Raw genomic sequence first — 24,537 nt, forward strand, 5'->3', positions numbered from 1 at the left:
ATTGTTTCCTAAACTTTTGTTTCAATTGTGAGAATTTGTGTATACCAGTACATGATATTAAATGAATTTCTTACTGTGAGTCCTTGTCAAAAATGTTTGAAAGTTACTACTTAGTGTTTACCTAGAATTGCAATTACTGGATCATAACGTGCATTTTTTTGTCTTTAAGAAATATTACCAAATTGTTCTTCTTCCAATGGTTGTAACAATTTATGTTTCGAACAGCAGTGTATAATATTTTTAATCTTCCCAAGTCCTCTCCACTCACCCTGATGAACATCAAATGGAGTCCATGGCATTTTTCTTTGCATTGCAGATGAGTAGTGTGTTTGAAAAACACTTATATTTATTTGGCTATTTAGGTTTCCTCATCTTTTTTGATTCTTGGCTGTATGTGTATTAACTGATTGTAAGAATTCTTTCTGTATTATAGATATTAAAGAATTCTTTCTATATTATAGATATTAATCTTTTGTCAGTTATATGCATTTCAAGAAAATTCTAGTCTGGCCTGTGCATTTTTAACTTCATAGTTCTTTTGTTTCACTGATTTTAAAATATTAATATAGTCATATTTACCAAAACCCTAAAGGTTTTTGTAAAACTTTTCTTAAGTTGTCTGGACCTGATGCCTCTTAAATAGAATTTAGAGTGCTGGTTTAGTTTCTTTAATAATTATGCATCTTTTAAAATGTTCTGTTTCTTCTTGAATCTATTTTATTACTGAAATTTTTCTGGAAAAGTATTCATTTAATTTATTTTTTGAATTTAAATTATTGACATACAGTTGTTCATAGTATTCTCTGGTGATTTTTAAACCACAAATTTGTCTGTACTTGAATTCACTTAATATTGTTTATTTGTACATTTTTTTCCTTGACCTATCTTGCCATCACAACTAGCTTTTGTTTTTGTAGATGTTCTCTCTTGTTTTCTTATTGCTATCATCTTTATTTTCTTCCTTTAAGGTTTCCTTTGGTTTTCTATTTCAAACTTTAAGAATTGAATGCTTACCTCATTTACTCTTACCTCATTAAGGGTTCTTTTTTTTTAAAAAAAAATTTTTTTTAATTGAGATTCTTCACATACCAGACAATTATCCAAAGATCCAAAGTGTACAATCAGTTGCCCATGGTACCATCATACAGCTGTGGATACGTTACCACAATTATTTTTTTTTTCAATTTTTAGGACATTTTCATTGCTCCAGAAAAGAAATAAAGACAAAAAAAGGAAACTCGAATCCTTCCATACCTCTAGCCACCCCCCCTCCGTTACTGATTCATAGTTTTGGTATAGTACATTTGTTACTGTTGATGACAGAATGTTAAAATACTACTGACTGTAGTATATAGTTTGCAATAGGTATATATTTTTTTCCCATATATCCCGCTATCGGTAACTTCTAGTTATATTGTCATACATTTGTTCTAGATCATGAGAGAGATTTCTAATATTTGTACTGTTAATCACGGACATTGTCACCACAAGATTCACTGTTTTATACATTACCATCTTTTAACCTCCAACTTTCTTTCCTTCTGGTGTCATACGTGACTCTGACTTTACCCTTTCCACCACCTTCACACACCATTCAGCTGTGTTAGTTATTCTCACAACATGCTACCATCGCTTCTGTCCAGTTCCAAATGTTTTAAGTTTACCTTAGTTGAACATTCTGCTCATAATAAACAACCACTCCCCATTCTTTAGCCTCGTTCTATATCCTGGTAACTTATATTTCATGTCTATGAGTTAACATATTATAATTAGTTCCTATCACTGAGACCATGCAATATTTGCCTTTATGTGTCTGTCTTATTTCACTCAATATAGTGCCCTCAAGATTTCTTCATCAACCCATTTTTTTTAAGACACATTTGTTCACACACCATACATTCTGTCCTAAGTAAACAGTTGTTGGTTCCCTGTATAATCATGTATTTGTGTATTCAGCACCATCGCCACTATCTAAATAAGGACATCTCCATTTCTTCCAAAAGAAGGAGGAAGAATCAGAGAAGGTAGAGGGACAAAAGAAAAAGAAAAAACAAAGAGAGAAAAAAAAATGTGGCAGCTAGAAAGCAACAAAAGGAAAGATAGCTTTAAACTAAAGTAGAATAAAGAGTCAGACAACATCACCAATGCCAGAAGTCCATACCCTTCCCTTATTCCTCCCCATCCCATATGCATTTAGCTTTGGTATATTCCCTTTGTTATATTAAAGGAAGCATAATGCAGTGTTCCTGTTGTAGTCTCTAGTTTGCATTGATTGTATTTCCCCCCCAAGCCCACCCTATTTTAACACCTTGCAGTGTTAACATTCATTTGTTCTACGTCATGTAAAAACATACTTGTACCTTTTATTACAATCGTTAAGCACCCTAGGTTTCACTGAGTTATGCATTCCCAGTCTTTATCTTTTGTCTTTTGTTCTGGTGTCTCACATGCTCCTAATCTTCCTCTTTCAACCATGTTCACAGTCGTTTTTGTTCAGTGTACTTACATTGCTGTGCTACTATCTCCCCAAATTTTTTTCCAAGCCTCTCACTCTTGTCTTTTCCTATCTGTCTGCAGTGCTTCCTTTAGTGTTTCCTGTAGAGCAAGTATCTTGTTCACAAACTTTGTCATTGTCTGTTTGTCAGAGGATATTTTGAACTTTCCCTCATATTTGAAGGACAGTTTTGCCAGATATAAGACTCTTGGTTGGTGGTTTTTCTCTTTCAGTATCTTAAATAATTCATACCACTTCCTTCTTGCCTCCATGGTTTCTGCTGAGAAATCTGCATATAGTCTTATCAAGCTTCCTTTGTATGTGATGGATCGTTTTTCTCTTGCTGCTTTCAGGATTCTCTGTCTTTGATGTTTCATGATCTGATTATTAAGTGTCTTGGCATAGTCCTATTCAGATCTATTCTCTTTGGGGTACACTGCTCTTGGATCTGTAATTTTATGTCTTTCATAAGAGATGGGAAATTTTCAATGATTATTTCCTCTATTAATGCTTCTGCCCCTTTTTCCCTTCTCTTCTCCTTCTGGGGCACCAATGACATGTACATTCCTGCATTTTGTTTTGTCCTTAAGTTCCCAGAGATGTTGCTCTTATTTTTCCTTTCTTTTCTGTATCTGTTCTTTTGTATGTAGGCTTTCAGGTGACTTGTTTTCCATTTCCTGAGTGTTTTCTTCTGCCTCATGAGATCTGCTGTTGTATGTTTCCATTGTGTGTCTCATCTCTTGTGTTGTGCCTTTTATTTCCATAGATTCTGCCAGTTGTTTTTTCAAACTTTTGATTTCTGCCCTATGTATACCCAGTGTTTTCTTTATAGCCTTTATCTCTTTTGCCATATCTTCCCTAAACTTTTTGAATTGATTTAGCATTAGTTGTTTCAATTCCTGTATCTCAGTTGAAGTGTAAGTTCGTTCCTTTGACTGGGCCATAACTTTGTTTTTCTTAGTGTAGGTTGTAGTTTCCTGTTGTCTAGGCATCTGGTTTCCTTGGTTACCCCAATCAGGTTTTCCCAGACCAGAATGGGCTCAGGCCCCAGAAGGAAGAAATATTCAGTGTCCGGTTTTCCTGATCGTGTGTCTTAGAGGATTAACACACCCTGTGCTTTTCTGCCCAGCATGTGGCGCCTGTCAGCCTATAGCTCCAGACTGTTGTAAGGAGGTGTGGCCATGGCTGTTTTCCCCCAGGCTCTGGGGTCTGGTTCTGAATAGAAGGCAGGTTGTAGAGCTTGGCACCACCTTCTTCCTCTTAGGAAAGATACTCTCCCTAGAGAGAGGTCATTTACATTTGAATAGTCTCTGTGCCTGTGCTATCTCCACCCTTGTTTGGGTCAGAGCTCTGGGAACTGAATGTGGCTGATGCTTTGTCCACTGATCTGAAAAAGGGACAGAAAGCCCCCTTGAAGGCCAGTCTGTGGCCACCCTCTGGCTCTCCAAGGTCAGTCATCACCAAAAGCCTCTGTTTGCTTGTTGGGGATTCGTAGCTTGTACTGAGCAGTCCGCGTTTGTTAATTAAAACCGCAGCTGGAGCTCAGCGGAGCTATATTCACTTGCTTGGAGAGTGCTGCTCTCTACCACCACGCGGCTTTGCAGTTTGGGCCATGGGGGGAGGGGGCTCCCGGCTTGGATCCAAAGTTTTTACTTGCAGGTTTCATGCTGCGATCTCAGGCGTTCCTCCCAATTCAGGTTGGTGTATGATGAGTGGACAGTCACATTTGTCCCTCCACAGTTATTTCAGATTATTTGCTAGTTGTTCCGGGTTGTTTATTAGTTGTTCCAGGGGGACAGACTAGCTTCCACTCCTCTCTGTGCCGCCGTCTTCTTCCATCTCCCTACGTCATTAAGTTTTAATATTTTTCTTTTAGCTTTTATATTTAAGTCTATAATTTCCCCCTGAGAAAACAGCTATAGCTTTATCCAAATTTGGTAAGTATTATTTTTCTTGTTATTCACTTCTAAGTGTTTCATAATTCCAGTCATGATTTCTTTTTTGACCCATGAATTACTTAGATATGTAATTTTATTTTCACACATGCATTTTAGGTACTATTCTTTTTTTGTATTTTAGTGTTTACGTTTCCAAGGTGGCTGAAGCAAATACCATGAAATGGGTTGGTTTAGAAAATGGGAATTTATTCGCTCATGGTTTTGAGGCCGAGAAAATGTCCAAGTCAAGGCATCATAAAGGCGGCGCTTTCTCTGAAGGCCATTCTTAGGCTGGCTGCCAGTTATCCTTGGTTCCTCTGTCTCAGGCAAGGCACATGGCAGCATCTCCTGGTTTCTTCCTTTCCTTCAGGGTTCCACTTTGGCTTCTTGCTTCCTGAGGATTTCTCTCTTTGTGTCTGTATTTCATTCTGCTTATAAAGGCTCCAATAATAGGATTAAGACCCATTAAGGGTCACACCTTAACTGAAGTAACCACATCATAAGGTTCTACTTACAGTGGGTTCACGCCCACAGAATGGATTAAAGCTAAGATGTTTCCTGGGGTACTTAAAGTTCCAAACAGTTATATGTGGTTAAATTACTTTTGGCTAGACAACACGATACATTTCATAATGATTTTTGAGGATTTGTTCACCTCTAATTTAACCTAAAATACATTTTTGAGACTTTGTGTGTATTACAAGCATTTAAAAAGAATGTGTATTCTTTAATAGTTGGATTTAGAATTTACTCTATGTCCATTAGATAAAGCCTGTTAATCATATTTAAGTCTTCTTTTTCCTTTATAATTTTGTCTGTATTTAATGATTTTCTTAGAGAACTGTCCACTGTACTGTTATTGTAGGTTTGTCATCCTGTATCCTGTCAATATTTGCTTTTCTCTGTTGTTGTTTCATTCAGATTCAGTAATATTATTTCATCTGGTGAATTGTTATGTTTATTCTTACCTAATGATTTTAAGTCTAATCATGATTTTCTTTCGTAAGGTTTATTTTATCTGATATTTATATTACTGTTCCAGCTTTCTTTTAGTTCATAATTGCTTGTTATTCTCATCCCTGCACTTTCACATTTTTGTGTTGTTATATTTTACAGCTGCCATAACAAATTACAACAAACTGGGTGGCTTCAAACAGTAGAAATTTATTGCCTCACTGTCCTGGGGTCTAGAAGTCCAAAATCAAAGTGTTGGCAAGGCCTTGCTTCCTCTGAAGACTGTAGGATTCTGGTGGTGGCTTGCTGGCAATCCATGGCTGCCATTGGCTTGTGGCATAACTCAACCTCTGTTTCTTTGACATGACCATCTTCTCTCTCTGTCTTTGTCTAAATTTCTTCTCCTTATTGTATTATTAGCCACCTAATCCAGTTTGGCCTCACCTTAACTAATAACATCTTCAAAGATCCTATTTCCAAATGGGATCATATTCATGAGATCAGAGGTTAGGACTTCAATTTATCTTCTTGGGGTACACAATTCAATTTGTAACAGTATGTCTCTTGTAAAAAGCTTATGACTAGATTTTTAGTTGTTCTTTTAATAGGTGAGTTTAAAATATGTTTTTAAATTATTGATGTATTTTTTTTTTTAATTTTTATTGGGATTGTTCAGATACCATACGATTATCCAGAGATCCAAAGTGTACGGTCAGTTGCCCCTGGTACCCTCATACAGCTGTGCATCCATCACCACACTTAATTTTGTTCAATTTTTAGAACCTTTTCATTACTCCAGACAAGAAATAAAGTGAAAGATGGAAAAAAAATAAAAAAAAAAAAAAGAGAGAGAAAAGGAAACACTCGAATCCTCCCATATCCCTAACCAACCCCCCTCAATTGTTGACTCATAGTGTTGGTGTAGTACATTTGTTACTGTTTATGAAAGAATGTTGAAATACTACAAACTGTAGTATATAGTTTGCAATAGGTATGTATTTCTTCCCTATATGCCCCTCTATTATAAACTTCTAGTTGTATTGTCATACATTTGTTCTGGTTCATGGAAGAGTTTTCTAATATTTGTACAGTTAATCATGGACATTGCCCACCATAGGATTCAGTTTTATACATTCCCATCTTTTGACCTCCAGCTTTTCTTCTGGTGACATATATGACTCGGAGCTTCCCGTTTCCACCTCATTCACACACCATTCGGCACTGTTAGTTATTCTCACATCTTGCTACCGACACCTCTGTTCAATTCCAAACATTTAAGTTCATCCTAGTTGAACATTCTGCTCATACTAAGCAACCACTCCCCATTCTTAAGCCTCATCCTATATCTTGGTACCTTATATTTCATGTCTATGAGTTTGTATATTATAATTAGTTCTTATCAGTGAGACCCTGCAATATTTGTCTTTATGTGTCTGGCTTATTTCACTCAGTATATTGCCCTTGAGGTTTTGACATCAACCCTTTTTTTTTTTTAAGATGGTTTTGTTCACACCCCATATGTTCCATCCTAAGTAAACAATCAATGGTTCTCTGTATGGTCACATATTTATGTGTTCACCACCTTCACCACTATCTATATAAGGGCATCTACATTTCTTCCGCAAGGCAGGAGGGAGCATCAAAGAAGATAGAGAGGGAAAAGAAAGAAAAAAGAAATGACAGCTAGGAAGTAGCAAAAGGAAAAATAACCTTAAATCAAAGTAAAGAGTCAGACAACACCACCAGTGTCAAGTGTCTAACATGCCTTCCCTATCCCCCCCTCTTATCTGCATTTTCCTTGGTATATCACCTTTGTTACAGTAATGGAAGCATAAAACTATGATTCTATTAGTTACAGTCTCTAGTTTACATTGATTGCATCCCTCCCCCAGTGCCTCCCCATTTTTAACACCTTGCAAGGTTGACATTTGCTTGTTCTCCCTTGTAAGAGAACATATTTGTACATTTTATCACAATTGTTGAACACTCTCGATTTCACCAAGTTACACAATCCCAGTCTTTATCTTTCCTCCTTTCTTCTGGTGTCTCACATGCTCCCAGCCTTCTTCTCTCAACCATATACATAGCTGTCTTTGTTCAGTTTACTTACATTGCTGTGCTACCATCTCCCAAAATTGTGTTCCAAACCATGCACTCCCGTCTTCTCCTATCACTCTGCAGTGTTCCCCTTAGTATTTCCTGTAGGGTGGGTGTCTTGTTCACAAAGTCTCATTGTCTGTTTGTCAGAAAATATTTTGAGCTCTCCCTCATATTTGAAGGACAGCTTTGCTGGATATAGGATTCTTGGTTGGCGGTTCTTCTCTTTCAGTATCTTAAATATATTACACCACTTCCTTCTTGCCTCCATGGTTTCTGCTGAGAGATCTACACATAGTCTTATTAAGCTTCCTTTGTATGTGATGGATTGCTTTTCTCTTGCTGCTTTCAGGATTCTCTCTTTGTCTTTGACATTTGATAATCTGATTATTAGGTGTCTTGGCGTAGGCCTATTCAGATCTATTCTGTTTAGAGTACTCTGCACTTCTTGGATCTGTAATTTTACTTCTTTTGTAAGAGATGGGAAATTTTCATTGATTATTTCCTCCATTATTGTCCCTGCCCCTTGTCCCTTCTCTTCTCCTTCTGAGACACCAGTGATATGTAGATTCTTGTACTTTGTTTCATCTTTAAGTTCCCGGAGACGTTGTTCTTATTTTTTCATTCTTTTCTCCATCTGCTCCTTTGTGTGTAGGCTTTCAGGTGTTTTGTTCTCCAGTTCTTGAGTGTTTTCTTCTGCCTCTTGAGATCTGCTGTTGTATGTTTCCATTGTGTCTTTCATCTCTTATGTTGTGCCTTTCATTTCCATACATTCTACTGGTTGTTTTTTTGAACTTTCAGTTTCTGCCTTATATATGCCCAGTGTTTTCTTTACAGCCTCCATCTCTTTTGTGAAATATTCTCTAAACTATTTGAATTGATTTAACATTAGTTACTTAAATTCCTGTATCTCAGTTGAAGTGTACGTTTGTTCCTTTGACTGGGTCATAGCTTTGTTTTTCTTAGTGTAGGTTGTAGTTTTCTGTTGTCTAGGCATCTGACCTCCTAGGCCACCCCAGTCAGGTTTTCCCAGATGAGAACAGGCTCAGGTCACAGAAAGAGGTGATATTTCAGTATCTGGTTTCCTTGATGGCTTTTCTTAGAGGATTGAGACACCTGTGCTTTTCTGCCCAGCAGATGCACCTGTCAGCCTGTTACTGCCTGTGTAAGAGTGTGTGGCCTGTGGCTCTCCTCCCCCAGGCTTTGGGGTCTGGTTCTGAAAAGACTGAAAGATGGGCAGTAGAGCTGGGCCCCTCCCTTTCCTCTTGGGAAGCTATGCCCCCTCCAGAGAGGTCTTCTGCATATAAATAAGTTCTTTGTTCTCTGACTCTGCTGATCAAAGTGTTTTGATTTTAAAATGGCTGAGGCTGTCTTTACTGCAAAGTGCTGCGAGCTGAGAACAGCTAAGGTTTTCTTCACAGAGAGAGAAAGGAACAGAAAAACTCCCAGGTTCACCCATCAGCCAGAGATAGCACATGATCCTCTGGGCTCCCCGTCCTGAGACAGATATGTCCCCCGACTGTCCCAAGGTCAGTTGTCACCAAAAGCCTCTGTCTACTTGTTGAGGATTCGCTGTCTGTATTGAGCAGTTAACATTAAAACCCCACTTGGAGCTGGGCTGAGAGAGTGCACCACGCGGCTTCCGTGAGGGAGGGGCTCCCGGCTCTCGGCTCTCATCGCGCGCCCGCAGTTTTACTTACAGATTTTATGCTGTAATCTCCAGCATTCCTCCCAATTCAGGTTGGTGGATGATGAGTGGACAGTCACGTTTGTCTCCCCGCTGTTATTTCAGGTTATTTACTAGTTTTTTTGGTCATTTATGAATTGTTCCAGGGGGGACTAACAGTCTTCCACTCCTCTCTGTGCCGCCATCTTACTAATGTATTTTTAGTTCTACATTTTATGTTGTTATCTACCTACCATACTTTCTCTGGCTTCCCACCTCCCTCCCCTTATTTTTCTGCTTGTTCCTTTTTTCCCAGTCTCCTACTGGTTGTTGTTGTTTTTGTTTGTTTGTTTTGTTTTTTTAATGTTTTTAATTTTTTCCTTTTTTCCATTTTTACTGCTTTAGAAGTAATGAGTACTATTTAATTTTTACGTGATACCCTTGATTTTTTATTTGTTTGCTAGCTTCAACAATGTCTAAATTTAATCAATATTGTAACTCTGTTATTTTACAAGAGTGAATGACCTTATAATGCTCTTCTATCAGTTACTTCTCTCTCATTTTCTTTGTTATTTTTGTCTAGTATTTTTAAACTGACCCCAAAGCTGACATTATTATTGCTCTTGTTTTTCAGTCATTGCTTATTTAGTTTTTCAACTTGCCTATCACTTTATTCATCACTGATTTATGCATCCCACTTCTTCCTTCTTAGCTTATTGCCTTCATGCTAATGTACGTTATTTAATAGCCTTTCATCCCTTGGTAATTTAGCTGGACATGGAATTCTAAGTTCATAGCTGTTTTCCTTCAAAAATATTTTCAAGATATTAATCTATTGTTTTTTTCCTATATTGTCACTGAAAAGAAATCTCCTGTCAGTTTTATTGTTGTTTCATCCTTTGTGGATAATCTATTAGGTTTTTCTTTTGCCTTAAAGGTTTTTTCTTTGATGTTCTGCATTTTCCCTATAATGGGTCTTGAAATGTATTTCTTTTTATAAAAATATCTTGCTCTGGACTCAGTGAGCTCATATCTTTTCTTTATTCTAGGACGTTTTCAGCCTTCATTTGTTTTCTCTACATTTGATTCTAGAACTCGTCAGTCCTGTGTTGGAACATCTCATTGTGATTCCCATATTTCCAAACTTCTTTATGAGTTTATTAATTTTCCCTGCAACTATATCATGCATTTATTATTTTAAATTCTATGTGCTTATTTTTGAAATCCAATTCTTTTTCCCCCAGGGTTGTCACCGAGTTCTTATTCCCCTTTCTTGTTCAAAAAGAAAACCGGTTCTTCCCTTAAATTATTTCTCTCCTGTCTCATTTTACTGTAAGCCACAAGATGAATTGAGGCTGCATCTTCAACACTTTGCTTGGAAATCCAAATTCATCATGTATATGTTTTGCTATCTATATAACTGTAGGACACAATTTCTCTACACATTCTGCCATTACATAATAAGGATCCCCTTTCATGCAGTCTCCAGGAACTCATTGCTCACTTTCTTCTGAGCCCATAGCAGCAGCATTTTCAGCATCCATGTTTCTGCTAACAGTCTAGCAGTCTAGTCTGTTAAAGATAATCTAGATTTTTTCTGTCATGCTCCTCCCCAAAATCTTCCTGCTTCCACTCATTGCCTGATTCTAAAACAGCTCCCACATTTTTAGGTATTTATTAAAGCAGCAACTCACCTCTAGGTACTAAAATCTATATTAGTTTTTTATTGCTATATTACCACATATTCAGTGTCTTATAAACAACACCCAATTTTTCTTCACAGTTCTATAGATTTGAAATCGGGGACAGACTTAGCTGGCTTGTCTGCTTAGAGTCTTAAAAGCTGAAATCAAGGCATTGACCAGGCTCAGCTTTTAAATGGCAGCTATAAAGGAGAACTCATTCCTTTTACTGGCAAAATTCATTTCTTTGCACCTGTAGAACTGAGGTCCCTGTTTCCTTACTGGCTAACGGCCAGGAGCTCCTCCCAGCTCTTATAAGCCACCAGCATTCCTTGGCACATGGTTACCTCCATATTCAGAGCCAGCAACGGCACATTGAATCCCCCTCATGCTACAAATCTCTTTCTGTTTGTGTCATTATCTGGAGAAAACTGCCTTTATAGGGTTCACCTGACTCTGGGTCAGGCTCACCCAGATAATCTCTACACCTTAAAGTCACCTGATTTAGTACTTCATTTATATCTGCAGAATCCCTTCACAGTGGTATCTAGATTAGCATTTGACTAAATAACTGGGAATGTTGAAGGAACCACCTTTAGAATTTTGCCTGGCACACAGTGCTGTTTATAACAGGGGAAAATTGTAAAGAACTTGTCTAACAATTGAGAAATGATCAAATAAAATATTGTATGTCTATATAGAGTTACTTGCATTTAAAGCTTTTAAATTTTGTTTCTTAATAACTTGGAAAATGCTAGCAATTTAACTGTTCATGCAGAGTATTAAATAATATATGCAGTTTAAAATAACTGCTAAAACAGACAAAGTTTCAAAGTTGTATTATCAGTGGGTTATTTCTGTGATGAGTTAACTAGTAATTTTTATTATTTACTCACTTGCATGATTATATAATTTATTTATCTTCTGAAATTGTGTGTGGGTGTTGTGTGTATACACTAGATTATTTAGATAGATAAATGATAGACTATAGATATTTTATGCAAGTGAAGTAAGTATACTTTAAAGTCAGAAAAAAGTTTGAAGTTTTTAAATAACTTAATAGTTAATTGGATTTTCTCATTGGTATTTTATAATTTAGAAATTATTTAGCTTTTTTATAGTCTTACCTGTAGTATAGGGAAAATTTAATTTCCTCCCCTCTTGGCAGTTTACTACTAGAGGAACATAAGTTTTAATATGTTAACTATATTACTATTTTGAATAATAATAATAATGGCACTTTGACTAAGAAAGCATACTTTTGAAGTTAGTTGGATCTAGGTTCAAATCTTGGCTTTGTTCCATGTGACTTGGGAAAATTAGCTAATTTTGCTTAGGTTTCAGTTACTTATATTTTAAAATGGGAGTAATAATAAAACATATTCCACATGGTTGTTGTGATTATTAAACAAAATAACACTTGTACATCATTTAGGATAATAGTAGCCTTTACTCCTGCTAATATTTCTGTTGTTGCTGTGGCTGCTGCTGCTGATGGTTATGATACATATTGTACCATAGTTTTTAAAAAAATACCTTTTCTAAGCAGTAATATTTCTTCAATTCCTCTTTTTTTCATTAGGGAAAAAAGGGGTGGAAGAGGCTAAAATTTAATGTGGTTACCCTCTATTTTTTTCCCAGAGTGCAAATGAAAAAAAGTCTTCATGAACCTTTTGAATGTTGATTTTAATATATTTAATCAAGTTTATTTTTTAATTATATTTTTATCAACAGCTCATAAACATTATGATGATACATGTATTGTCAAGGAAAAAATAAATTGTTCAAGTTGAACTGTGTTTGTATCTAAGTAATACCAAATACCTATACTAAATTCTGTGCATTTTAGTATATTATGTTGTGTAGTTTTAAATTTATTTCTATTACAAAAGATAGCTATAGTGTTAGGCATCAGAAACTATTAACCAGAACATGTGCTTACTAAAAACATTAAATACCCAAAATCTTGCTAACACTGATGGCATACTGCTCATAGAGCCATAAAAAGAAAGATTCCTTAGATTATTGTTTTCAACTTTTCATTCTACTCTACTGAGTAAAGAAATTAAGAGCCAAAATGATTAAGTAACATAATCTGGACCTGAAATCTAGTCTTCTTATTCTCAATTGTTTATTTGAGTGTTTTTTATTCTGAACCATACTATCTTTTTGATTGCTTCTATATAAGATTTTTTTTGATAATTCTTTGTTTGAAATAACATTTTAATATAAGAGTTACAGTACTCTTGCATTTAATAATTTGCTTTTTTAAAACTGCATACTTGAGTAGAAAAAGTAAGTCATAATAATGAAATGAGTTAGTTAAATTATTTAAAAATATTTATTTTTTTTCTTTATTAATTTCAGATGTAAGCAATGTTCTAGTTTGAGACCAATGCAAAATCTAAATTCTCTCGTTGATAAAACATCTTGGATTCCTTCTTCTGTGGCAGAAGGTTAGCAAAATATCCATATTCTACAATTTTAGCTCTCTTAGTATAATGTCATCTCAGTGGTGCATATTTCAGTATTTATAAATATTATAAGACCGGAGCAAAGGCTGAATTAAAGTTTAGCTTTTCTTAAGAAAAACCATTCACAGTGATTGTAATAAAAGCATAGAGTAAATGTTTAGCATATCTGCAAACTAACTTTTAATCATCTGCTAGTACTTTTTAATCATTGCTCATTTTAATATTCAATAATTTGTTTTAGTTGTTAGTCATTAGTCATAAATACAGGTTCTGAAAAAAATGTCTCCAGTTCTAATATCTTGGGATTGAAAAGGGTTTTAGAGATAGCAAGTACAACTTTTCACCCAATACAAGACTTTAGCTGGAACAAGGATCTTTTTGTACCACATTCTTGACTGTAGCCATCCAGTCTTTGTTTAAATCACTTCCAGTGACAGGGTACACATTACATTGCAAAGCAGCAGGTCCCCTTTCTTGTTAGGCATGTCTTAATAGTGAAGCAAGATCTGCCCACTTATAACTTTAACATGGCCCAAGTTCTGTCTATTAGAATGTGTGCAGGTTTCATTTCTATAAGACTGCACATTTGAATATTAAACCTCAAGCCTTCACTGGGTCTTTATTTTTCCAAGCATGCCACGCCTACTTCCTTGGGCAGTTTCTCATACTCCTTACTATTTTGTTTCTATTCCTCAGTAAATGTCCCACCCTGCCAGTGTTCCTCTCAAAGCTGGACATAGGGCTCCAGATGTTGTTTGGCTAATTCACAATATAGTGAGAACCATTATTTCCCTAAAACTGAGCATTCTGCTTCTTCTAGCATGAAATGCCAGTGCATAGATATTTATGTGTATACTGTTTATTTCTGTTTCTTTCTTTCTTTCTGCTTTTCCTTTTTTCTTTCTTTTTTTAACCCAGCTATATGATACAGCTATCTATTTTGTTTGTGATCCAGTGAAATTCTGGGTTGTTTTTACATGAGCTTCTTGCTGTCAAGCTTGGTCTTCCCTGTTCTAGTCTTAAAGCAATTTGTTTGGTTGGTTGGTCTCTCACAATAGAATTTTAATTCAGCCTGCTTGATTTTATCTCACAGTTTTAACCTATGGAGACCTTTTTGAATCCTAAAAATCATTTCCTCTGTATTAACAATTCATGTCATGTTCATATACCCTGAGTCATTCTTTTTACTTACACCTTAATTAATCTCACTCTTTAAATATGAATTCCATTGGTGGAAGATAATATTCTATAAACATATGTCTTCCATTTCCAAGGACAGAGTAAGATGTTCATCTTAATTTGCGCATTTTCATGCAATTTGGGATCTCTGACTTCTTCTTTCTTCCTATCCTTTCCAAATTGTGAAGTCCCAGATTCTGACATTTTTGTCCATTCAACCAAATGATATCTCTTTAAAAATAATAACTGCTTCCTCTGCTTATAATACAAAATGGATAAACATGTTATAAAATCATAAATATTGCACTGCATGATAGTTTTAGACGTTTTCGTATTTTAATTTTGCCTTCCACAAGGCTAACATGCAATGAATTGGCATTTCCTCTGTTTTTATTGAGGTATCAACTCATTTTAAAAGTTTGTTATATTAATATTTAATCAAAAAGGATGCAACCACTTACATAATTATTAGTCACTGTCCAAAATGAACCAGCAAAATGAGCTTAATATATTGGTATTGGAGAGCAAAAGTCCTGTGCATACTTTTTCCTTTATCTCTTGTACCAAATTTAACAGGTACATACTATCATAAAAGAATGTTTACTTTACAACAGACTCCTATGGATTGATCTTTTTTTCCTTCACTAGTACTGGGCATTGTACCTCTCCAATATGTGTTTGTTATGACATTTACTCTTGATGACGGAACAGGAGTTCTTGAAGCTTTTCTCATGGATTCTGTAAGTAACAGAGATAGTAAAGATACTTCTAACTAAAAATTAATATTTTTTGAATTTTCATATCTACTTGATTCCTGAAAAGTTTTAAGACAACTTAGAAGAAAAAAATAAGAGGGAATAAGTCTTTAATTATCTTTGTATTAATCTCTTTTGCTTTTACATTGTAAATCGTAAAATCTGAATAGCTTTGAAAACTTGATGAATAGGAATGTAAGGAGTCAGTCTACATGCAGAAAGTCTGTTCCAGGGGTCAAGAGGCAGAGGTATGGCAATACCACCTAGGCATTGTCTGTAGTCAGCACTTCACTCTCCTTTTTTAAACTTCCACCTATCACATTAGACAGAACAAAGTTACTTTGATAGGGAGATTAAGTTTATTGGAAAAGAATATAGGGTGAGGTTGAGAAGAGAATTTTTCTTCTGCCTACACAATTATTTCTACCCATTTACTAAGTATTTAATGAACATCTGCTTTTCCAGGTACTACTCCATGTGATTGAGATACAGCAGTGAGCAAAGCAAGCAAAAGCCTTTCCCTTCTCAAGTTTATAATCTAGTAGGGGAAATAAAAACTGAACAAATAAATGTATACAGATTATATGTTTTACTGTTTTAAACTTAATACTGAATTTTTTTCCTAAACACAAAGAGAATAGTCAGCCTTAATGTTTTTAATCATTATTAAATCAAAGAAATTTAACTTGATTATTTATTTCTCAAAGCTATTTGTAGTTAAAGTGGTAAATCAGATTTCAGAGTTCTGCCCAACATTCTTAATTTACAGATTGTGCACTCTTGGTAAAGTGAAAGGGTCTAGATTATTTTAGTTAAGTAGAAAACATTGAATTATTTTTGTATTAGTTATAACTTTTTTCAAAAGAGTAACGTCAATTCATTTTCTCTTCTGTCATATAACTTTTGTCTTTTTTAAAAGGACAAATTCTTCCAGATTCCAGCATCAGAAATCCTAATCAGTGATGACCTTCAGAGAAGTATGGATATGATCATGGATATGTTTTGCCCTTCAGGAATAAAAATTGGTAGGCAATAATATTTTCGCAACCCCACTCTTCATTTCCTTGAGATAGTACCTAGTATATATCTAATCTGTGGACTTTGAAAGATATGAAAATTTTGAAATATGAATTCAAATGAATTACTAAGTAATGAGTGATTAATATACGATCTTCCCTTTGACAAAGACAGTAGCATGGATAAAATAAGTATAAATCATAATTCCTGCAATGAAAGAATTGTTAAATCTTTGGAAATGTAGTAAAAAGCAGGCAGTTTTTACCACAAGCACATTTGACACTGTTTGTACATGCAGACCTTTTATTTGAAATTATACCAAGAAAGAATGCATTTTCATTGAATTATTCAATGTGAATGAAATTTTGCCAAGCAAAATATTTCCTATAACAAACTTCATTTAGCTGGTTTAATTCACTGATGGTTTTTCTAATCAATATCAACTAGTTTCAGATTTTGCAAGTTTTTATTTTAGTAATTATTTTTCTCAGCTTTGGTTGCTTTTGTATAAACATTTGATTCATCTATCAGATCTTTTTCAAGTCAAATTGTACTGATCACACTTGTTGCCACTGAGTTGTCTGTCTGTGGCCATTATTTCTAGCCACATTGAAACTTGCAGATCTAAATTATGTTAAGACAATTTGATTCTACTAACTATTTTTCATCAGTAATAAATCTTACCAACTACCAATTTAGGCTGTTTAACTTTTTAAGGTTATTTTTAATCAGGCTTTATTTTCTAGTCAATTTTTGCATTTTATAAAAATCCCAAAAAGTTAGGAGTTTTGTTTACAAGTGTAACTTTGTTATACTTACAAACCTTTATTTGTGTTGGCTGTGTTTTCTGAGAGGGAAACACATTAGTAAGTGCATGACAAAATTCAAATAGTGCAATCAGGACATTGTTCTTTGGAAATAATCTAATAATAGCTACATTTATTGAGTACTTACTAGGAATATACAGCCATCTTGCTAGACACTTCCCTTATATTTTCTCTAATTATCACAACATTCCCACAGGATACAGATTTTTTTTATCCCATTTTATGCATGAATTTCAGATAGATGAATTTACTTATTCTGGCTCATATACCTAATAATTAACAGAGTGGAAATTTTAATTCTTACTGATGTCAGAACCCATGATCATTCTAATATACTGTACTACCTCCCCAATATGATAAAAGAAGAAAAGATAAATTGCACACAAATATTGACATATAATATGAAACAGACTGTAATACATTAAAAATCATACAAATTGTATTATTATAGATTGTAGTAGATCAAAGGAAAAAATAATTAGTAAGATCAGCCTGGCATGATCAGAAGAATTTACATAGAGGTTGTAACCTAGAAGACTTGAAAGGGAAAAAAAAGAGTAAGACTGGAAATTGCAGATATGGTAAACGGAATAAATAAAGAAACATTGATGCAAATGGCTGTGGAAATTTGGTAAACTGAGAAAATGAGCATGCTTTAAGCAGAGGATTAAATTTTAACATGTTGGGAAACAACAGAGAATAACTATTGAAAAGGGAGATCTAGAACTGTTTGCAGAGGGCTTTGAACACCAGTTTATAGAGATGGGATTGTTCTAATAGGCAGATTTGGAAGCAGAGAGATGCCATAATGAAATTATCAACATTCTGGTGACTGCACAGGCGGGTAAATGTATAGTATATGCCAGAGGCAGGAAAAACAGCTAAACAGCAAGTTTAGTAATTCAGTTTAAAGGTGATATAGGCTTGACTTACCAGGGAGGTAATGCAAATGGGGAAAGCATATTCATAGAAAAGACAACCTCAGTAAAAATAACAGCAACAACAACAATAAATATAAAATAAAACTAAATATAAACTATCTAACCACATTCATTAGAACGGCTAAAATTTAAAACTGACAACATAAAGTGTTTACAAAGATGCAGAGCAACTGGAACTGCTAGTTGGAATGTAAAATGCTACAACTGCTTCGGAAAACTGGAGTTGCTTAGAAAATTAAACATATGCCTACCATATGACCCAGCCATTCTACTACTAAATATTTACCTAAGGAAAATGAAAACATGTCCACACAAAGACATATATATATGAATGTCCATAGCAGCTTTATTAGTAATTACTAATAATTGGAAACATCCCAAATGTCTATCAGGTGAGTAGATAAGCAAAATGTGGTCTGTGTACGCAGTGGTATTCTACTCAGCAATTAAAAGGAACAAACTACAAGAACATGGATAAATCTGAAAATCATTATGCTGAGTGAAAGCAACCTGATAAAAAAGAATAGTAATTGTATTGTTTTAGTTATATGAAAATCTAGAAAATGCGAGTTAATATATTATGGCAGAAAGCAGTTCAGTGGTTGCCTGGGGTAGAGGGTGAAAAGAGCAATGGATAAAAAGAAATGTGGGGGAGTGATGGATAGGTTCTATATCTTGATCGGAGTGGTAGTTTCATGAGTGTGTATATATCTGTCAAAACTCACTGAATTGTCTGCTTGTGAATGTAATTTATTTTAAGTCAATTTTAAAACGTAAAAATAGCAACTAACTTTCTCGAGCACTTTTTTTAAGGCATCATTTAATCTTCACAACAGTTTTGGTATTTTGTAAATTTAGAAAGTGAGATTTAAAAAACTTGTTCAGCACTTGGCTGTGACCCCAGGTCTGCCAATATCCATAACCCATACACTAAACTATTATACAATTTTGTCTTTGTAGATAACACTAGAGATGGATAGAAGAGGTAGGAGAAATCATGATTTTGTTTAGGTGTCCACTCTGCCTTGAAACTGTCAACTCCTTTTGCAGATTAACCTTTTACTATAATCCTTATCCCTCACCCCACTTTCCTGAAGGTAAAAACACTTTCATCAGCCTTCAAGAAGTGACTCCAAGTAGCAGATTGACCCTGGTACCAGTATAGGGAACTACCATTGATAGCTTCTCTTTTGTTGGAAGTCAAATTCAGATATAAATCTTTCAAGTTATGGCCCCAGACTGCCTTTTATTTCTGACAAAATTTTATCACCACACCTTCTGAGAACATCCTTACAGTTGGTCTCTATTCACCAAATTAGATGTCCTCTTCCTTCAGCACTTATCAAGACATGAGGTATTCCTATAGCAACAGGAAATTACCCTTTCTACCACTCTGCAATATAATTAGTTTACTGCATGCAAGGAAATGGATTGTTTTATCAGCTTCTGGAGTGTGAACTACTTGAGAGTAGCTGCCATGACTCTACTGCCTCACTGATGCCTAAAAAAATGGTTTTTCCAGTGGAAATTAGAGAAGAGAGAGGTTTTGGGAAAGATAATCAGTTAATTTGGGGACTGTCCTAGTTTGCTAATGCTGCCCAAATGCAAAACACCAGCAATGGATTGGCTTTTATAAAGTGGGTTTATTTGGTTACACAGTTACAGTCTTAAGTCCATAAAGTGTCCAAGGTAACACATCAACAATCGGGTACCTTCACTGGAGAATGGCCAATGGCATCTGGAAAACCTCTGTTAGCTGGGAAGGCACATGGCTGGCATCTGCTCCAAGTTCTGGTTTCAAAATGGCTTTCTCCCAGGACGCTCCTCTCTAGGCTGCAGCTCCTCTTCAAAATGTCACTCGCTGTTGCTCTTGGGGCGTTTGTCCTCTCTTAGCTTCTCTGGAGCAAGAGTCTGCTTTCAACAGCCATCTTCAGACTGTCTCTCATCTGCAGCTACTCTCACAGCTTCCAGGTGTTCTTCAAAGTGTCCCTCTTGGCTGTAGTAAGCTCGCTGCTTCTGTCTGAGCTTATATAGTGCTCTAGTAAACTAATCAAGGCCCATGCTGAATGGGCGGGGCCACACCTCCACAGAAACTATCCAGTCAGAGTCATCACCACAGTTGAGTGGGGTGCATCTCCATGGAAGCACTCAAAGAATTACAATCTAATCAACACTGATATGTCTGCCCACACAAGATTACATCAAAGATAATGGTGTTTTCGGGGACATAATACATTCAAACCAGCACAGGGACATACTGAATTAAAGTGATTCTGGTATTTGGACCACTTATTTAACTCTGTAAATCAGTTACCAAAACACTTGCCCAGAATCCTAAGTGTTTTGGTTAGGATGGATTAGATGCTTGAAACAAGGGGAATGTGGAGACTCAGGCTGTGAAAAATCAGTCCAAAGCAAATCAAGTTAAGAATGGACAGCCAGAAACCAATTTTGTTTTGAGCCTCAGTTGAGTCATTTTAAAAGCAAAGTTGTACCTCCAAAAGGACATAGATTTTTTTTTTAGTTTTCTTTTTAATTTTTAATTGAGGTATAATTCACATGTAGTAAAATGCCCAGGTGTTAACTTCAGTTTGGTGAGTTTTGAGAGTCTTATGCAGCCATGTAACCAAAACTCAAATCCAAATAGAGAACATTTTCATCACTCCAAAAAAGTTTCTCAGGCCCTTTCCAGTCAATCTACCAACCTCTAGAAGCAATCAGTTTCTCATTTCAGTCTCCTCAGATGACTTTTCCCTCTTCTTGATGTTCTTTTGTGTTTGGCATCTTACATTCTACATAATGTTTTTGAGATGATTCCATATCATTGTGTTGAGTTTCAGTTCTTTGTACCTTTCTGTTGCTGAGCAGAATTTTGCTTTATGATTTCATTGCAATTAATTAATTAATTTGTTCTCTTGTTGATGAACAATTAGGTTTGTTTCCAGTTCTGGCCTAATATGGGAAAGGCTGCCAAGAACATTTCAGTTGCTCTACATTCTTATCAGCATTTGGTATTGTCAGTCTTTTTTTAATTTTAGCCATTCTAGTGGATATGAAATGGTATCTCATTGTAGTATTAGTTTGCATTTCCCTGAAGAAATATTGTTGAGCACCTTTTATGTGCTTATTGGCTATTTGTCTTCTGTAATGAAGTATCTGCTTATCATTTTATTATCTTTATCTCATCTATCTTTTTATTACTGATTTTTAGGAATTCTTATATATTCTGGATACCAGTCCTTTATGAAAAATGTATTGCAATCTAAATAAATTTTTGAAATATAGTTAAACATGTTTATAACTATGGTCTTAATATTAATTGTCCTACAAGAGCTGTATTTAAGGTCTTTGGGTATACATTTTACATATTTGATCTCATCAACAATTCAAATTCTATTTGACATTGCAATATAAGCAAGTAACCATATTTTTCAGTCTATGAAAGCAGTTTTTAAAATCTCTAAAATATCACCTCTTATGAATATCCTAAAATTTTATAACTAGTTTCCTTTTGTTGAATATTTAGATTGTTTATAATTTTTTCAGTAGTATAAATAATGTTTCATAAATTCCATTGTTTTTTGCATCTTATTATTCTTTTGAATAGATTTCTGAAAGTAAAGCCTCCATATCAAAAAGCCTGATATATCCTGCCTGATTGCTTTTCAAGAATATTCTATCTTTTTACAGTACTGTCAGCACTATAGGAGAGTGTTTGTCTCGCTTCACTCTTTTAAATATTGAATACCATCTTAAATGTCTTTCAGACCAAAACTTGGGGGAACATAAGAAATTTTTCTAGAAGTTATCAATGGATGTGCCATGGTCATGACCAAATTTTGGGAAATGGCATCTATGGCTGTCAACATTGCCTGGGCTCAATATCTGCTACCTGTTGAGAGTTTCAACCAGACAGGAGTAAGGATTTGAGCTGAATGGGAGTTCAGGTTCAGTTTCTTTCTAGTTAATCAACAAAAGGTGGTCATCAATCAGTCCACAGGAAAAAAAGGAATAAAAGCTGGGTATAAGATGGCTTGCTACCCTTGATAGCAAACATTTGAAAACTATAGATTTAATCACTCTTACCTGTTGGAAAGACAATTCAAATTAATTATGTTTGCTGCAAAACAATAACATGAAACCACGTATTTGGAAGAGTGGATAATGTTAAATTTTTTAAGTGCATTTTTAATTTACTTTTCAGGCTACATTAAATGTGTTAATTTTTCCCACTAACTGTTATGGTTACATATTTCAGAGATACATGTTTAGTTTTATTGGTGAAGTAGCATTTTCTTTTTGATTTGTAGATGCATACCCATGGTTGGAATGCTTCATCAAGTCATATAATGTCACAAATGGAACAGAACAGCAAGTTTGCTATCAGATTTTTGATACTACAGTTGCAGAAGACCTTATCTAATATTGTCATTCAATGTAGCATATGTAAAATTCTGTAATTTTAGAAAACATTATTATTTTCTATGAGATTATTATAAAACATAAGAGATTTAGCTCTCTAGTTTTCTTTTGAAATATTGTCCACATTTCCATTTTAACCTTTATTTAAAGTATTTTTTGACAGATAGACATTGTGTTATCTTAATGTGTTCCTATGCCTATGCTAAAAATGTCCCTGTTGCTCAAAATAACCAGCATGATGGCTTCCAGGGATATAAGAAAAAGAGAGATTGAATAAATAAGGGCTCTGTTTTCATTTGCTTTTTGCAGTCCTTCAGAGAAACTCTTTTGGTGACCTATACTAAAAGCTGCTTTTCCTGTTGTTTTTTCCATTAGTCAACCACTGATTCCTCTGCTATCCTAGGTTGAGCTAGATGTTTATATCACTGATGTGGATGATTTTAGTGTGGGTATGGGATTAGAAAATATCCTTACGTTAAATTTTTGGCTTTTACTGAGCAGAGATCAATGGCAGCTAGTACTTTTGCTTTGTTTCGTTTTGTTTTTCTACAGAGGGATCTGTTTAAACAAGTACTGCTTAAAGAAGTGGTTGCTTAAATGAAGTACAGTGTACTGAAGAAAGTGAACTTCTTTAAGGAAAAGTGACAGAATTGCTTTGTTTGGATGCTGATAACTGACCATTTTAGGATAAATCCGTCTTTTTCATGCTTGAATTATGTACCTTGATTTCTTGTTTCTTTCCATGATGTTAGAAGTTATTCCATTCCACCTCAATCGTAGGAAGTGATCATATTTACCATGTTAGTGATTGAATGGTCAACTCAGCATAATAGTCTGCTTTTTACCTGATAAGGTTTTTCAAATTTAAGATCATGAATATTCATTTTTATGCAGATATTTCTATATGTTTGTGTATGTGTTTGTATTTATGTATGTTATTTGCTCAAGGCTGAGATACAAATCTGCCTTTTTCAATATTAATGAAGAATAAATAAAAGCACACGTTTCATCTGTCTCCTTTATTTACACCATATTGAGTTGAGGCAAGATATGTGGCAAAGAATCAAAGCAGGTATGTCAGTATAGCAGACCTTTAGGACTGCCCCATATGAGGCACTCTGCTAAACCCTTAACATGAACTTGAACCTCACAACAACCCATTTTCATGAGAGGAAAACTGAGGCTTGATTAATAAGCTAACTTGACTAAGTTCACACATTTATCAAGGGCTAAGTTCAGGACTTGAATTCAGATAATCTTTGTCCAGAGCCTGCACTGTTAACCACTCCAGGATTCTGGAGCAAAAGTTAGCATGGTGTTGGCTGCAAATAAATCTTGCCTTAAATAATTGAAGTAACATTGGAAATAGATTATAACTGGAGCCAGTGATGTGTTTTTCTGTATTATCAAAGGGCTTTTAACAGCCTTTCAACAAAAGGACTATCTGATTTCCTCTGCTTATAATAACCCTAGATTCTAGTTTCTGGGTAGTTTTGCACATCTTCAGACCTAACTACCCATCACTGCCATCACTGACTGAGCTATATCAGCCTGCTATTGACAGTGAAAGGGACCGAAGCTGCTGTACAGGGAAAAAATGTTTAAACTCCGCAAGTGAAGAGATTCGTTTCAGTATCGATGTTCTAGGGATACAAAGGAAAGATAGGTATTTTATCTGCCTTCAGGAAGCAGCCAGTCTAGAAGAGTAGGAGTCAAAAGGTGCACTGGCTTCACAGTGAACCTGATGCATCTCCAAGTTTACAAAGTGAAACTCTTCCTATGAATCTTCATGGTGATGGGTCATTTCTCTTTTTCTTCATTTTAATATTTTTAATAAATCCCCACATTGTCATCATTTGTTTTGTTTTGGGCTTTCTTTTTAAAAAACTTTTCAGTTTGGAGCAAGAAGAGTTCATCAGTTCATCAACAGCACATAGTATTTATCCAGTGGCGATGTATGTGCCTTACCCTAATGAAGAACCTGGAGTGTTAGGAGAATTTATTTCTGGAACAACAACTAGATGACAGTTCACTGTGCCCGGATTTGAGCTTCCTTTCCTTTGTTTAGCAGACATATGACTTAGACAACAGC

General features: G+C 35.1%; 1 protein-coding gene across 8 annotated transcripts in view; it reads left to right on the top strand.

The window, feature by feature from the left end:
- POT1 (protection of telomeres 1) overlaps positions 1-24,260 on the top strand; it is a 140,353-nt gene extending 116,093 nt beyond the window's left edge. For 6 of the 8 annotated variants that reach the window (XM_037836253.1, XM_037836251.1, XM_037836250.1 and 3 more), the window contains 4 exons: positions 13,198-13,286; positions 15,132-15,223; positions 16,158-16,263; positions 22,334-24,256. In XM_037836253.1, the coding sequence (XP_037692181.1) occupies positions 13,198-13,286; positions 15,132-15,223; positions 16,158-16,263; positions 22,334-22,446 (400 nt within the window). In that variant the 3' untranslated portion in view covers positions 22,447-24,256. Of the gene's footprint in view, positions 1-13,197; positions 13,287-15,131; positions 15,224-16,157; positions 16,264-21,790; positions 22,263-22,333 lie in introns of those variants that run through there. The other 2 variants (XM_037836255.1, XM_037836254.1) reach the window with 2 other exon arrangements.
- The last annotated feature ends 277 nt before the right edge of the window (positions 24,261-24,537 follow it).

This window comes from Choloepus didactylus, chromosome 5 (assembly GCF_015220235.1).
Source record: "Choloepus didactylus isolate mChoDid1 chromosome 5, mChoDid1.pri, whole genome shotgun sequence".
NCBI lineage: Eukaryota > Metazoa > Chordata > Mammalia > Pilosa > Megalonychidae > Choloepus > Choloepus didactylus.